The sequence below is a fragment of the Manis javanica genome, chromosome 3, assembly GCF_040802235.1.
Source record: "Manis javanica isolate MJ-LG chromosome 3, MJ_LKY, whole genome shotgun sequence".
In the NCBI taxonomy this organism is placed as follows: domain Eukaryota; kingdom Metazoa; phylum Chordata; class Mammalia; order Pholidota; family Manidae; genus Manis; species Manis javanica.
This window is the reverse complement of record NC_133158.1, coordinates 59,804,127-59,820,750: the sequence shown is the minus strand read 5'-3', so window position 1 is coordinate 59,820,750 and position 16,624 is coordinate 59,804,127. Positions and strand designations below refer to the sequence as shown.

Below are 16,624 nucleotides of genomic sequence, written 5' to 3'. Positions count from 1 at the left end.
GGATTAAAGAGTACGATTTAGAAAAATACTGTGAACTAAACTTTTTAAGTGTACTTAGGGGTATGGGAGGGAATTTACCATATTTATCAAGCACTTTCCAGACACTAGACAATTTTTAGAAACCGTATTTCATTCTTACAACACTGAAGATAAATATTACATTCCATTTTATAGAAGAGACTACTTTCAGAGTAGATTTAAGATTCAACTAGTATTGTAGCCATATCAAATATCTCTATTAAGTAACAAAGGTAGGTTTGTCTGACTCCAAAATGATGTTTTTTCCACTCTATACTATATATTATACTTAATATTTAACAAAAGGTTAATTTTCCACATTAGTGTTTAGTGTAAACTAAGCCATAAGAAAATCTTTTCACAGTTAAAAAAAATGATCTATAAAATAAGGTGTTATTTTATATTACTTAAACTTACAGGAAGTAATAATCATTTATATTTAAGGGACAACTACATTTCCTTTCTTACCATCACCATCAGTTCTTTAAGATGAAACCATTAGCTTAATAATAATAATCCTTCTAATGGATATGTAATACATATTCAACTACTTTCCAGCCTTGTTTACGCTGTTAACATCTTGCGAGAAAATGCAATCAAACACAAAGCCCTGATAGTAGTGATATAAAAAATATTGACTTACTTTCACTTGTAACATGGGTTGAAATTCCCTAACAAACTTCATTGAAGAGTCATATATGGAATTTCCAATTTTTACTGACTCCAACAGTGGTATAGGACGAAAGTCAGTATGGTAGAGTTCAGCATTCAACCAGGAAGCCACAAGCTCCAAATTAGGAAGAGTAGCACTCATGCCGACGATCTGCACAGCATTAGACAGAGGACTGGCTGAATCTGCTTGGCTGTGAAAAACAAATGAAAATGATGTTAAAAGATACATAGTTTAATTACAAATAGTGCTGCTAATAATACTCTTGGTTAAGTCCTTTGGTATATACATTTATACATTTCTTTAAGGTATATACCTAGGAGTAAAATTACTGATCATAGATTATCTTCAATTTTATTAGATAATGTCAAACTATTTTAGCAGCACCCCCACAATCCACCTGTGTTTTATTGTTTCACATCCTTGTCACCACTTAGTATTGTCAATTTTTTTAATGTTAGCCATTTTGGAAAGTGTATGGTAATCTCTTTGACAAGGTTATTTACATTTCTTTGATAACTAAGGAGATTAAACACCATTTCATGTTATGGACCATTTGGATACCAACTTATAAATGCCTGTTCAAACTTCTTGCCCACTTATATACTGAGTTGTGTTTTTTCTTACTGATTTGTAGAAAAATTTTAATATTCTAATGACTTTCCTTTCATTAGTATTTGCTCTTGTCTTTATTATTTCTTTCCTTCTACTTTCAGTGGCATTATTTTACTATTCTTTTTCTAAACTCTTGAGATGGACAATTGATTAACATTTCAGTCTCTATTTTTAACAATATATATATTGTTAAATTATGTATTATATATATATATAATACTATCAATTTCTCTTTAAAAACAATTTTAGCTACATTTCACTAGTTTTGTTAGGAGACACTTTTATTATACTTTCAGTTCAAACTATCTTACACTTTCTACTGTTATTACTTTTTTGACCCCAAAATGAGTCAAGTTGTATTTGTTCATTTCCAAACATTTGGGCATTTACTAGTTATGTTATTCCTATACTCATTTCTAGATTAATTCCACAATTGCCAGAGACTATATTTTAAATGACTTAAATCTGTTAAAATATGTTGCTTTATGGCCCAGCACATATTTTTGGTAAATGTTCCATGTATAACTGAAAAGCATACATATTCTGCTTTTATTTGATAACTGTTCTACATAGACCTATTGGGTCAAATTTGTTAATTGCATTAGTCATATTTTCTATATCCCTACTGATTTGGGATATAGATGATAATCTACATGTTTTCTCATATTGCATCTGTTAAAATTTTCCTGAACTGAATGAGCTCCAGATTGAAAGAATCTATTGAGTACCCAGAAAAATGAATGAAAATAGACACATCAATGTTGGATTTCACAAAATGTGAAGAATTAAAGAAGAAAAGGAGCTCCTAAAAACCCTCAGAATTAAAATTTTTTATATAGAGGATGAAGGGTCACCATGGTATTAGATTTCTCAATAGTAATGGGTAAATAAAGTAATGTTTTGAAATTCTAATGGAATATTTAAAATCTTGACTTGTATACTTGAACAATCTATGAAATAACTGTAAGTTATTTTCAGACATGAATATTCAAAAAATTTATACCCATAATAGCCCGTATACCCAAATAAAGTAGAACTTCCTAGAAGATATCCCCACAAAAAAGAGGCAGTAAATTAAGAGAAAGACATGTGGTCCCAAAAAAGGGGGCTCTGACTCAAGCAAAAAGTAATGGGAATGAATGATAATGATAAAGAGAGATCCCAGGATAACTGCTGTGCAGCACATACAGAGATTAACCACATATCCAGATTAGAACAACTCAGGTTTTAGGAGACACTTCAGGGAGATCAATGTGTTTGTTTATGGCAACTGATTTTTTTTTAATGGGTACATATAATACAAATGCATAAATCTTTGTGTATATCTCAATGATTTTTCATATGTGTATACATTCATGTAACCACCACCCAGATCAAGATATCAAGCATTCTAATTGTTTTCCCCTTCACCTATTTCACCTATCTTCTCTTCCCTCTCCTCTACAGCAACCTACTGTTCTCAGTGTCTGTGAGTCTATTTCTGTTTTGTTTGTTCAGTTGTTTTGTTTTTTAGGTTAAACATACAGGTGAAATCATATGGTATTTGTCTTTCTCTGATTTATTTCACTTAGCATAGTATGCTCTAGGTCCATCCACATTGTCACAAATGGCAAGATTTCATTCTTTCTTATGGCTAATATTCCATTGTACATCTGATGTACATTGTACATTAAACATCTTTATCTATTCATCTACCAATGTATATTTAAGTTGCTTCCATATTTTGTCTATTGAAAATAATGCTGTGACAAACATAGGACTCTGTATATCTTTTCTAATTAATGATTTTGTTTTCTTTCAAGAAGATGAATCTGATAAACTAGCAAATTTGTTAGAATACACAGGGTGGAGATTTGCACAGTGGGGAAGAGGCTGAGGATAAATCAGTGATAAGTACATAGAAAACCAAACCATCAAACAGAAAGACATTTATCAATTTCATAGAAAATAAAGTCATTTGAAAAGTAAAAGTAATCATAATGTACTACATGGTTCAGTTGACAATGGCATTTATATAGTGATAATAGTGTGACACAGAATAGTGACCTATGCAAAATTATGATATAACTATTTGGAGAACAAGAAGCTGATAAGAAGATAAAGAGAGACTGGGGCAGATGTGGGGGGTGAGATTGGGTGGAGTGAGTAAAGAATATTAAAAAAAGAGCTATTCTTCATCTTCTAGGGTAAAAAGTCAATATATAACGTGTACAATAAAGACTCAAGCAGCTGTGTTTAGAGATCATTGTAAGTAAACTTCTTAAAAATCTATGAGAGTTGAAAGTAGTTGCCTCTGAGAGATGGAGGTGAATAAATACTATTTTTTTCAAAATTAGTCTTGACTACTTAAGATGTATAACTAACAAATACAGAAACTGGCTTTGGGGAAAAAAGAAAGGGGCATTATGGTTAGCATGTATAAGGTGGGGGTGTGGTACGGGGAGGGCTGTACAACACAGAGAAGACAAGTAGTGATTCTACAGCATCTTGCTACACTGATGGACAGTGACTATGGTGGGGTATGTGGGGGTGGGGGGCTTGGTGATGGGGGTGGTCTAGTCAACATAATGTTCCTCATGTAATTGTAGATTAATGATACCAAAATAAAAAAATTAAAAAATAAAAAAAATGCAGAGAAAGATCCCTGATCTTGTAAGGCCTGAAAAGAAATTAGAGAAACAGAACTGTATATTCAGTGACTTTATTTTCCAAACTCTAAATTAAGGTACATGATCATTCATTTAGAGAAAAAGCATGAAGTGCTTATTCTAATGCTGGGACTTCAGAGATTATGAAATCATATTGTCTTCTCTATCAAGAGACTGAGGGAGAAGACTCAGGCACAGTGTTAAAACTCTAACAAAAGACTTTTAAATCTGTTATGTGGCTTTAGTTATATCAACATCTTTACTTAGATAACACTACTAGTTAACATTCATTGAGCACTTGCTGTCCTCCAGGTATTTGCTTTACATTTTCTAGTCCATTTAATCCTCACCATAACCTATAGGTGCATTGTCCCCAATCCACAGAAGTGGAAACTGAGACTCAAAGAGGACAAGTAATTTACCCAACAGAACTCAAACCTGAGGCATCTGATTTCAGAGCCTCTACTTTCCACCACTGTTACACTGCACCCTCAACCTTTTCTTTCACATTTATTTAAATTGAAACAATATGTATTTGTTAACAGCATATTTGAGATATGCACTAAATATAAAAAAAACTGGATTTTAAAAATTCTATCATAAAAGTGGTGAGCAGTCACAAATTAAAGGATGTTTACAAAATAACCTAAAATCACTCTCAATCTTAAACACTTGTTTTGGAATAAAAATAAACTGCTGTATATGAGTTTGTTCTAAATAAGTACTACTCCCCTTCTTTATTTAACTTATATTTATTATGCACTTTTGCAGAAACTTCCTCAACAGTGTTTGAAATCTCAGGAACTCAGTTATTTCAGTTACTCACCAAGATGCTGATTTCTGAGTAATATAGCAGATCTTGGTCAGCAAAAGTTCCAGCAGATACCCTCGGTGAGAGTCTCCCAACATATGCAATTCATCCACAACCACCATTCCTAAAGATATTTTCCAGATACTAGGTTTTACAAAATTTCACAATTCAAAGAACTTCAAAAGACTCAATATCTTACATCTTATATAGTAAGTAGCTGTCACTACAACATACTGCAGGTGATACAAATTTCTAACCACAGAACAAAAATCACATTCCACATAACAGACAATTCTTTTCTAAGATATTTCAGTTATCATAAGTAGTTCAACTACAATGTATTCTGGATCTAAAAATCAATGATTAGCTAACTCACGGATAACTCAGAGAAAACTGCCTCTCGTTACTCAGACACTTCTTAATTAGCAACTTGTAAAACTACATGTACAATGAGCTATCAAATATATCTATGACAGTTATTCAGTATATTAATTTTTGTATGGGGAAAACAGGGCAACTATACTGATGTTAGAAAGTTGCTTAGAAAAGAAGAATTAGATCAAGAAGAAAGTAATGATTTTTAAGGGATAATTCTATTTGATTATGGTAGACTAATGAGTCATCACACTATAAAACATAAACATGACCCTATTCTCCTTCTCTGCTTTTTAGAAAACCAAACCAGTCTATGCACTTGGAAGAGTGTTCAAGAATTACTAAAAATTTAGTATCACCCAGTGCCTTCTTTAAATGTTTTCATAATGTCATAGTTTCTATGTACATTGGTCGTCTCCCACAAATCCTCCTCCGAAATGAAGACCTTTCAGACTATTATCTAATAACACATGATGCTCTTTTTGCTCATCAGTAAACTCTCTCCAAATCATAGTGTATGATGAGTTATTTGAGCACTTATTCATTGAGCCATTCATCCAAAAAAGATTTATTTTACCTAGTGTGCCAGATACTGTGCTAGGTATATTGAATATAACAATTAAGATCCTATTGCAATCCTCAAGATAAAGTCCGATGGACTCACAAGTAATAAGACAATTATAATACAAATTGATGAATGTGATTGCTCTCTCCAAGCTTTATAGAGTAAAGCCCACGTCTTACTAATCTATGATTTCACTCTCCAGAACTACCCTACCTCAACTTTACCATCTAAGTTCACTAGGATCTTAATGAGTAGCTAACTGATATTCCTGATGTTTCTGTTGCTGTTACAACCATTCTCTTTCTATGGCTACCTTTACATAGTGGGCTCACTTAAGTAGTTAAAAAAAAAAAGTTACTTAGTAAGTAGGAAATCTTCCTAGAGTCCCAAGCTCAAATACAGTGTCAAATATAGCTCCCTACCCTTTCCCTGTTAGTCTCTGAGTACAGACTTAATGTAGATATCATAGCACCAGAATATAATGAATACACATATACACTAATTGGGAATATGGTAGACCCAGCCCCAGAATGTTTCTTTCTCTTCTTGGTAAAGCTTAGATAGGAAAGAAGCAATGAAAAATGACTTAGGGCTCAAGAATATCCTGTTTTGTAAAGTGCGAACATACAAGGAAGTAGAGTCAATAATGACAGCAGGACACAAAACCTTTTTTTTCTTTTTCCACACAGAGTTCCTGACATTACAAACTTCAATTCCCACCTATAGAAATACATGACAGACAATACAAAAAAAAATACATGGGACATACAGAAATCACAATGGCACCACCCCACTACATCAAAAAATAGCAACAGAAAGTATCTGCTCATTTCCTAATTTTCTTACCTAATAGATCCATCTTATTTTCCTCTATTAGGCGATTGATCAAACTATTGGCTCTCTCAATTGTGCAGACAGCAACATCCATGGAAGAGAAGCGCCCTCTTGAAGAGGTACTGCCCATATAACCAGCTACTGTTATTCCTACTTCCTGAAATAGACTCTGAATTAAGTAAAAAGGAATAATACAGGTGAAAATATTTAATATACATGAGTTATAGATTGGTTCTATTCCAGAACATAGACATAAAAGTATCTAAAGACATTTATCAGATTACTATTAGTTGTTCCTGGCCAGGACACACTGATTCTTTTTAAAATAATCTGTTAAACACATGAAGTTTAGAACTGACAAAACTCACTACAGAGATTTTCTGTTAACACAGAGTCGAATAAAATTGGTATGCCATTTTAGTGGTAGCACTTGACAAAGCAGTTCTAAGAACTATTTATAAAAATTAAAAATTGGGGAAAAACTACCTTAAGTACAAATACTTTTAATCTAATAAATAAGAAGCCAGCTCTTTCTTTAATGCTCATGTTACACTTTTAAGAACAAACTTATACTTTATGAGAGAAATATTGTCATTATCCCACTAATTTTTTGATACAACGGAAGAAAACTTTACAGAAGTCAAATGCAGTGGGACTTTGATGTTAATTTTTTTAGTTTGACTTTTAACTAACATACCTTCTCAATAAAAAGGGTCCTTTCATCATTTTGTTACTTTTGTCTCAGTTGAGAGGATATTACCATGTACGACCAGCTTTGTTGGCTATTTGGCTTCTGAAATAACTGTTAAAAATATTTATAGAACCATGGATCTTCAGAGCTGCTCACTCAATAATGTCTTTCTGAGTGTTTAATTGAGTTAACCCAGAATACTGGGGTTACCATCCTCACTTTACCAAGAGAAAAAGTGAGGTCCAGCAGATTATGTGCCTGGCCTGAAGATGCAGATATTTTACAGTGCTAGTACACTAATCTTGCCACTCCAACTGAACATTTTCCACTGTAGAAATCACAATAGTAAATTTATTCTATTTAATGAAAGGCATTCATAAAAATGCCTTTAAAAACTAGTATCACATAGATGGTTCCTAAAAAAAAAAAAACAGTATCATACAAATGAAAAATGTTATTCATTTCTGCAGAACAGAAGAACAAACCAGAGGTCTAGAGCTTTACCTAAGCACCAATGGATCATGTTCTTCAACCCTTAAATGTTCCTACACAGCACTCAGTTAGGATAGGATATGCTTCCTTAAACATTCTTTGCTTTCCATGCTTCAGTATAGTCCAACTATTCAGTTAAAAATGATTCTTAATTTGCAGGTTTATATGCTAATTGAAGCATTCTGCTTACTTCTTAAAAAAAGTTTATAAATTTTAACACAGTTTTCACCAAATACTCTTTGGATTTGATGACCCTTTCTCCTTTTGTAATAATGAAAAGTTCCTTTCATAAATGGTCAACTTTTAAAGCTACATTGGGATGCAATAAAATAAACTTTATTATCCACTTTATAATCCTATTTTAAATGAGTAAAGCCAGTTGCTGATAATAGGACTGATCATAATTTCAAACTTAGTACATTACCTGGAGATAGTATTTCTTCTCTTTAGCCACAGAGACAAAGGGCAGAATAAACAAAGCTTTCTTTCGCATTTCCAAAACCCGCTTCAAAATAAGCAATTCAGCAACAAGAGTCTTCCCAGCACTTGTAGGAGCTAAAACATGTTATTCCATAAGGTTTTTATCACAAAAAAGAGGTAATATCTGATAATAATGCATGAATAAATGTTTTAAACCATATCCAGGAACTACAGAGCCTAAGCCAAACCTATCCATTAAGATCCCAAATAACATTTGAAACCTTTATATCCTTAAATGCCTGACTTGAGCTCTCTAAATAGTCTCATGCTGAAATGGAGAATTATTAAATCTTTCTATCAGCAATAAATGGTATTGAATACCTAGCTTGTATCAAAAGATCATTTCCTTTAAACTGAATGGTTAAAAGCCCTGCTTTGAGGAAGGAGATGAACTTTAATATTGTGTGATAGGAACTATGATAGAAGTTGAGGGAAAGGAGCTGTAAAGAAATTATGGGAAGAAAACAATACTTACGAGAAGGAAGGGAAGAAGAAAGGAGTGACAAGCAGAAGAAACAGCATGGGCAAAGGCCTGGAGGAAAGTTTGGTATGTTCAGAAGACAGTATGTCATTTAGTAAGCCTGAAGCATGAAACAAGAAGGAGAGTGAGAGAAGAGATATGAATGTGCCACATGAAAAAAAGTTCATAATTCCACCATGTAAGGAGTTTAGAATTTAACCTGAAGGCAATGCAGAGGGACTAGAGAGTTTTATGAAAAAGAGTGACAGGACCATTTGTACATTATAAAGATCACTTTGGATGCAGGAGCAGAGCAAGACCATAGAGAAAAGATAAACTAGTTATAAGGCTATTGCATAATCTCAAAGAAAGATGATAGTAAACTAGGTAATGAACCTAAGAACAGAGGGAAATAGTCAGAATCAAGATATTTGGGGTAATAGACCCTGGATTTGGTGATTAATAGATGTGAGTTGTGACCAGAGTTATGAATGACACCCAAGTTTTGGTTTTACTAATTCAAACAGTCAGGCTATTCTACCATTGCCACTAACTGCCAGTACTTAGCATTTACTGTTCACTTTCTATGCGCCAAGATTTGTTCTAAGCACTCTCTCATACTCTAGTAATCTGCAAGGTTGCCCAGCCAGTGTTAGAGGCAGCTCTCAAGCCCAACCAGTCTGACTCGACAACCTGAACCTGAATCTAATGATAAGTTAATTGTCTAATTGTTTTTTGCAGCCATATGAAAAATGTGGATGACTCACAATTTCAAAGAAAATTGATACAAAGGAAGTGTATCTTACCAAATGATCAGTTTCTAAAGTCAGTAGAATCAAAAATATGTAAGAGTTGCCCTTGAAAGTCCATATAAGTCTATTGTAAAATATATTTCATTATGGTTTTGTATATACAACCCTATACAAACAAGTAGGAACAGTTTATAAACAAATAATCTATATAATGTTCACACACTGAAAAGCAACTGAGATAACCTGGGGGAAGAGCAGATTTACATTTCCCATTGCACATTCCCTCTGGGACATGTTTGCTGAGGAATGGCAGGCAGAATCTCTCTTTAAGTCTTCATTTTTCTTGCTTCCCCTGCTCCATCCATAAAGTGGAATTTGCATAACTTAAATATGCATATGAGGAGATTCCACTTTTTGTATATATTTTAAGACTTCCTCCAGTTATAACGCACTCATTTGTCCACCTTCTAAAAAAATTCATAACTACTCCAATAATATATCCTTTACATTCATGTCTTTAAAATAGTAAAGAAACTAATTTGCACAAATTTGAATACCTGAATAGACTAAATTCTTTCCTTCCAAGACTCCTCCAAGCAAAAGGCACTCTGCCTGCCATTCAAACATCTTTTTTACACCAAAACTGTGATATTTCTCCAGAACTGCTCCAGGAAGTCCCCAATTTGCCAGTAGCAGTTTGTCTATTTGATCGTCAGAATCTGTCTGCTTGCATTCTCCTTTCAGGATAAAAGAAAAAAGTAATTAATAGTTGGATTTCAGCTATTTCATTGTAGTTAGCATGAACTTCAGTAGTTAACCCTCCGCTGTGTTTTGGAGTTCCTAGGTGTTGGAATGAGGCTATTCAAAAAGCACATCCTGCTATAAAGCACATCCAGTGTAGGGTCTGTAAGGACTACTCGGCACTATTAGGCGCGAGCCCCCTACAGGTGATGAGATTTAGCCAACGAAAGACCCAGAAACCACTTTAATGTTACTACCAGGAGGATGCTGAAAATGGGCTGACAGCACATCTGGTCTGAATAAGCGACCTGCGGCACCAGGCCCAAGTCACAAACTGAGAAGGGGAGTAGAGGCCGAGTAGGCCATGCAAACAAGCAAGCTCCCCGCAAGCTGCCGACACGCGAGGCATGGCCGAGCTGCCCGGCTCGCCCGCCGTCCCCAGAGTGCCTGGGAGTACCTGCAGCTGCGGCCGGCGGCCGGCCACGGTCCTTCAGGCTGCGGGCGAGGCCCGGGGGCGGGCTCAGCACCGGCCTCGAGGCGGGCAGCGGGCTGTCACTGCTGTCACCGCCGCTCCCCGAGAAGGGGTCTGAGCCTGACGTTGAACGCCGCCGTTTCCCGCTCCAGCGCGGAAGATTCATCGCGAACGCTCCTCGGCGGCTCAGAGAAACCCATAGCTTCAACGTCCTCCTACTCGAGAGAGACAGGGCCGGGTAACAGGTGTCGCTGCCATCTTCCCGCCACGGTTTTCAAACTCAGGCCTCCCAGCCCCGCCCTGAAACCATAGAGTTCTGGACGGGGAGCGTAAACTGGGGAAGGAGCGGCTCCCGCTGCGCCGTAGGCCTCCGGCCTCACAACTCAGGGTTTAGTGTTACCGGAATCAGAGCTGGACCGAGACTGAAGGAGTAGAGTGGCGACGCGGAGTGGGGTGGAGTGGGGTAGAGGGAGGACCTCCGCATGTTAATCTGCATTTAATATAAGATTGGCTTAAACATCATTTTCTTTTTGTCCTTTTCTAGTCTGAGTAGCAAAGTTTCCTAACTTCATCAAATGAGCTGCCCGTAATAGATATAGCAGATAAGGGAAGTAATTCTTCTTAACGTATTTGTATTTTTAAAGTATTATTATAGATTATGTGTGCAGAATATATACAAGTAAAACCTAAAATATCTAATGGAGTATGATCTATCCCTCTCTCCTAGGGTATGATGACAGGGCAGAGGCTATTTCTGTAATTTCTACTTTAGCCATCACACATGGTGAGGAATATGTAAGGGGTAGCTGGGGACTGCTGGCGGGCCCCTCACTAGCTGTATGAACCCTTCAACAGCTGTATGAAGGGGCGCTGGATGTGCCTCAGTGATCATTCTGAGCCAAGAATTTATTAATGGACCCGTGCTCTACCTTTTAGCAAGGTAGAATCAAATGAGTTCTGGATATAAACTGCTGCATACCTAGTTGCATAATTCATTTCACCAAGCAAAACTAGTAGGCAAAAGGCCTGCTGTGAATAGGCTATGCTATGTCTATAGCGCTAAAAATCTCAAAAGGGCTAGTGCAACAAGAAAGGCTTTAATCCAAGTCTGGGAAATGGCACTTGAGAATCAATTCTGTGAAAACCCACTTTGTTAAAAAAGATTTGTTTTGAATGACAATATTCTAAAGTTCCACAAGATGGAGACATTACTTCATGAAGGAAACATTTTCCTCGCCATATTGTATGCATTAATCACTCAATTATTTACTGGGTATCTACTGTGAGTTGCGCATTGGGTGTATGGCAAGGAAATGGCATGAAATGGCTCCTGTTCTCAAAGAGAACCAGCCTAGTGAGAGAGACAGACATTAAACATTTAAAATGGCACTAATGCTCAGGCAGAAATGAACAAGAGTGCAAGCAAAGAAATAAAAGGGATCCTAATTTATATTACAGTAATGGAAGAACTGTCTGTGCAAGATAGCATGGGAGTCAAGAGCGCAAATCTGGAGCCAGTCCGTCTAAATTTGCAGACTTAATAACTGTGTGTTCTTTGGCAACTTGCTTAACCTCTCTGTGCTTCCTTTTTTTCATCTGTACCATGGGATGGGGATAATAATAGTAACAACCTATTTGGTCATTATGAGCACTAAATAAGTCAATATATGTAAAGTGCTTAGAACTGCATCTGCCACATAAAAAAGTGATACTTAAATGTTCTAATATTATTTCTAATATAAATCCAGAATTTTGATGGGAAAATAATAAACCAAAGAAATTTCTCACAAGCTTATCCTATTTTTATTAGGTAAACTATGATCAAATGAGGAAAATAATTAGGAAAAAATTACAAGGAATAGTTTATGTCATTCCAGTAAAAAGCCTAGAGAATATTTAAAATTTGAGTTTCCTTATTAATTTACTTACCCACACTTCAACATGACTGTTTACTCATCTATCTTCCCCATTAGACATAAACTCTATAAAGTCAGAGATTATGTCTAGTATAATTTACTTGGTATATCCTGCTGGTGACTGTTGAAGATTTTGGGCATTCATTGCCTAAATCTTTACTACAATCCTTTGAAGAAGTTAATCATTTCTTCCAATTGTTTTATCAATTATTGAGAGAGAGAAGTCAGAGTTTCCAACTATCATTGTAGTTTTGTCTATTTTTCCTTTCAGTTCTATCAGTTTTTGCCTCACATATTTATTGTTTGGAACATATGCATTTAAGATTGCTATGTCTTCTTCGTAGATTAACCCTTTTATCATTATGCAATGTCCCTCTGTCCTTGGTAGTTTGCTTTGCTCTGTAGTTTGTTTCAGTGAGATAGTCATTCCATCTTCTTTCGATGAACATTTGCATTGTATATCTTCCCTTCTTTTGTTTTCAACCTACTTATATAACTATATTTGAAGTTAGTTTATTATAGAGCACATTTACATAGTTGAGTCATGTTCTCCCACTAACCCACCCAACACCATCCCCCCACCCCCTACCAATCTGTCTGCAAAGTTTTATATTTAAACCATGTGTATTTAATATAATTATTGGTATTAGGGATTAAGCCTGTTATTTTAGTTTTTGTTTGATGTTTGGGTTTTTTTTAGTTTTCTTTCTCTTTCCTTCCTCTGGGTTGCTTGAAAATTTTTTAGAATTCCATTTTAACTTATCTAAAATTTTTTAACACAGTCATCGTATAGCTTTTTAAGTGATTGCTCCAACTCTTTTATAAATATATATATCTTACCAAAGTCAAGTGGTTTGACATTTTGAATGAATTATAGAAGCCTTATGTCCCTTTTTATCTCTTTACCTCCCCTATTTATAATATAATTGTGTTCAATATTTTATCTACATTCATTGAGAACCACACTGAAGAGTATTATGATTTTTGCTTCAACCATCAAGCAATTTAATAAACTCAAGAGAAGGAAAATGTATTGCGTTTACCCATATTTTTATCTTTCTGTGTTCTTTCTTCCTTCTTGTTGTTCCAAGAGTCCTTTAATCATTTCTTTCTGTTTGGAGAACTTTCTTTAGCCATTCTTTTATGGTAGATCTGCTGGTGACAAATTCTCTTAGATTTCCTTCATCTGAGAATGTCTTGAATTCCCCTTCATTCCTGAAATATATTTTCACTGTATATAGATTTCTTGGTTAACAGTTCTTGTAGCACTTGAAGAATGTTTTGTCACTTCCTTCCACGCTTCACAGTTTCTGACGAGAAATACACTGTCATTTGAGTTGTTTTTCCCATATCAGTAATGTGTAATTTCTCTCTTTCAAGCCTTTGTCTTTTGTTTTCAGATTAACTATGACATGTTTTGGCATGAATTTCTTTAGGCTTAACCCAATTTAGGTTTGCTCAGTTTTTTCAATCTATAGGTTTGTGATTTTTGCCAAATTTTGGAAAATTTTAGTCATCATTTTTTTAATACTTTCCAGCCCTCCCTCTCACTCTCTGCTTCTGAGACTCTGATGACCCAAATGTTAGATCCCATTTTGTCCCACAGTCCCTAAGGTTCTGTTTATTTTTTTCCAGGCTCTTTCCTCTTTGTTGTAAAGATTGGATAGTTCCTATTGTTCAAGTTCACTGAATTTTCCCTCTGTCCTCTCCGTTTTGCTATGAGTCTATCCATTGAGGTTTTTTCTTTGGGGTTATTTTGTATATTTTGGTTATAAATTTTAATTTGCTCTTTATATCTTCATTTCTTTTTCAAGGCTTCCTATTTCTTTACTGACACTATATTTTTTCATTTGTTTCAAGAGTATTTGTAATTACTTGAAGAATTTTTATGAAGGGATGGAGAAAGGAGGGAAGGGTCTAATTAAAACTGGGTGGGGGTAGAAGTTTATGTTCACTACTAGGCTTCTGTTGATTCCACCCTGGCTAGAAAGGGTAGGGACATGTCGTTACTGCTCCCAGTGTGACCTACACTACATCTTTTGTGGAGGATGGGACTTGGGGGGCTTGTTACTACTGAGAAGTCATGAAAGTTCTCACTTCCTACTAAGCCTCAACTGATAGCACCCCAGCGAGGAAGGAGAGGAACACCACATTAACAGTAAATAGGGTTGGAACACTAGGCTCCCCACCTGGTCTCAACTGACATTGTGTGGGAGAGAGGTGCTCATTACCACCTGAGGGGACATAAGTCCTATCTCCCCATTCAGCCTTTTGTGACACCTCCCAATACAAAGAAGCTGGGGAGGGCATGCTTCCTTACACTGTGGCAAAGGTGGACTTTTACCCAGGCTTTGCTAACCCAGGTAGAGGAGGGGTTGTAGTTTTTTGTGGAGTGATACTGTCTAAAAGTCTCTTGTGTTGCTTGGCTGCCCCTTTCCTGGTCCTTTGACAGTAGAGCAGACTTTTCTTGAGGCTTTTTTCATCCATGTCCCTTGTGGCTTTTCTAGTGTTCAATTTGTGATCTATAAGAAAGAAAGAAAAAAAAGAAAGAAAGAGAGAGAGAGAGAGAGAGAGAGAGAGAGAAAGAGAGGAGAAAGAGAGGAAGAGAGAGAGGAAGAGAGAGAGGAAGAGAGAAAGAGAGAGAGAGAGAGAGAGAGAGAGAGAAAGAGAGAGAGAGAGAGAGAGAGAGAAAGAGAGAAAGAGAGAAAGAAAGAAAGAAAGAGAAAGAAAGAAAGAAAGAAAGAAAGAAAGAAAGAAAGAAAGAAAGAAAGAAAGAAAGAAAGAAAGACATAAACTATTCCTTGTAATTTTTTCCTAATTATTTTCCTCATTTGATCATAGTTTACCTAATAAAAATAGGATAAGCTTGTGAGAAATTTCTTTGGTTTATTATTTTCCCATCAAAATTCTGGAAATATTACACTTTTACCCATATTCCACCCCTCCAGAAATCTTGCCTCACAATCTACTCATTCCCCATCTTCTGCAATGGCCCCTGTGCGAGAAAACCAGAGCACTGTAACCAGACTAATAACATACAATAACAACAGCAATAAAATCATGATAATCTTCAAGCAGGAGTATTCAGCTAAATTCAAAGTCCTATGTGGATTTAGTCCATAGCTCACCCATTCCACAGGCAGTCAATAGCTGAACAGGTAGGGAGCTCAGAGCAATCATCATGCTCTAGGCCCCTTTTGGCAGTTTGCTGATCTGCACAATGTGCAGAAAAAGCAACCAACAGTCCAGTACTTTGTCCACACAAGTCATGGCATACCAATATCCTTCTGATATGTGCAGAGGCCCAATACAGTCTGTCTTCCACCTCACAAGGGGTATTGGCCCCTTTACTATTGTCCCATGTTGCTGTGGGACTCAGTGTAAGTCCTCCCTCTTAGAGCACACAAGGCACTCCTTCTGGGCTCTGCTGACTTCTCCAAAGGTCAGTGGCAAGCCCCACCAATGGGCTACAGCCCACATTGCATTTTGTCCCATGTGCAACAAACACTGATGTACCATTGGGCTACATCAGAGGCAGACTTTCCTTCTAGCCAACACACCTGGGCTAATGTGTCTGCTTCATCATTCCCTGGGTATGCCAAAGGCAAATGGCTAGTCACAGAGGGTAACAGTCTTAGTCTGACCAGAGGCCCATAGGTCTTGCCACAACTCTTGCCCTCAAAAGGGCCAGAGACCAACCATCCAGCCGATATGTAACCATGACTGTAGCCACAGGGTCAAGCCCTGATAGATGGCCAGCTGTCAGTGCACGCAACTATAGGGGAGGACTCTTGGGGGATCACAAGCCATACTGCCTGCAACTCAGCCCATTGCCTGCTCTTCCCCTCTTCATCCTCCATCCATATTGTCTCAGCCTTAGGATGGAAAGCCATAGCCCTCCACTTCGGGGGCTGCCCATGACAGGAGCCATCTGTATACCAAGTATCTTCAGGTATAGGGGCTTTTCCCCCTGATAAGGACTCTCGGCTACCAATGGCTCAAATGCAAGTTCTTCCTGCTTTCCACTGGTATATGTCACTGGCCCCAATAAGCGTTGGAGTTCTGCACTTAAGGGGTTAGTAGA

General features: G+C 36.5%; 1 protein-coding gene across 14 annotated transcripts in view; it reads right to left on the bottom strand.

Moving 5' to 3' along the window:
- Positions 1-16,624, bottom strand: part of POLQ (DNA polymerase theta) — a 138,271-nt gene that overhangs the window by 104,502 nt on the left and 17,145 nt on the right. For 11 of the 14 annotated variants that reach the window (XR_005059911.2, XR_005059912.2, XM_073231562.1 and 8 more), the window contains 6 exons: positions 10,610-10,839; positions 9,969-10,148; positions 8,144-8,274; positions 6,549-6,705; positions 4,778-4,886; positions 662-881 (listed from right to left, as the gene is read on the bottom strand). Coding sequence is in view for 11 of the 14 variants with exons in the window: in XM_073231562.1 (XP_073087663.1) it covers positions 662-881; positions 4,778-4,886; positions 6,549-6,705; positions 8,144-8,274; positions 9,969-10,148; positions 10,610-10,790 (978 nt within the window). In the remaining 3 variants the exon portion in view is untranslated. Of the gene's footprint in view, positions 1-661; positions 882-4,777; positions 4,887-6,548; positions 6,706-8,143; positions 8,275-8,674; positions 9,932-9,968; positions 10,149-10,609; positions 10,840-16,624 lie in introns of those variants that run through there. The other 3 variants (XM_037013064.2, XM_073231565.1, XM_073231566.1) reach the window with 3 other exon arrangements.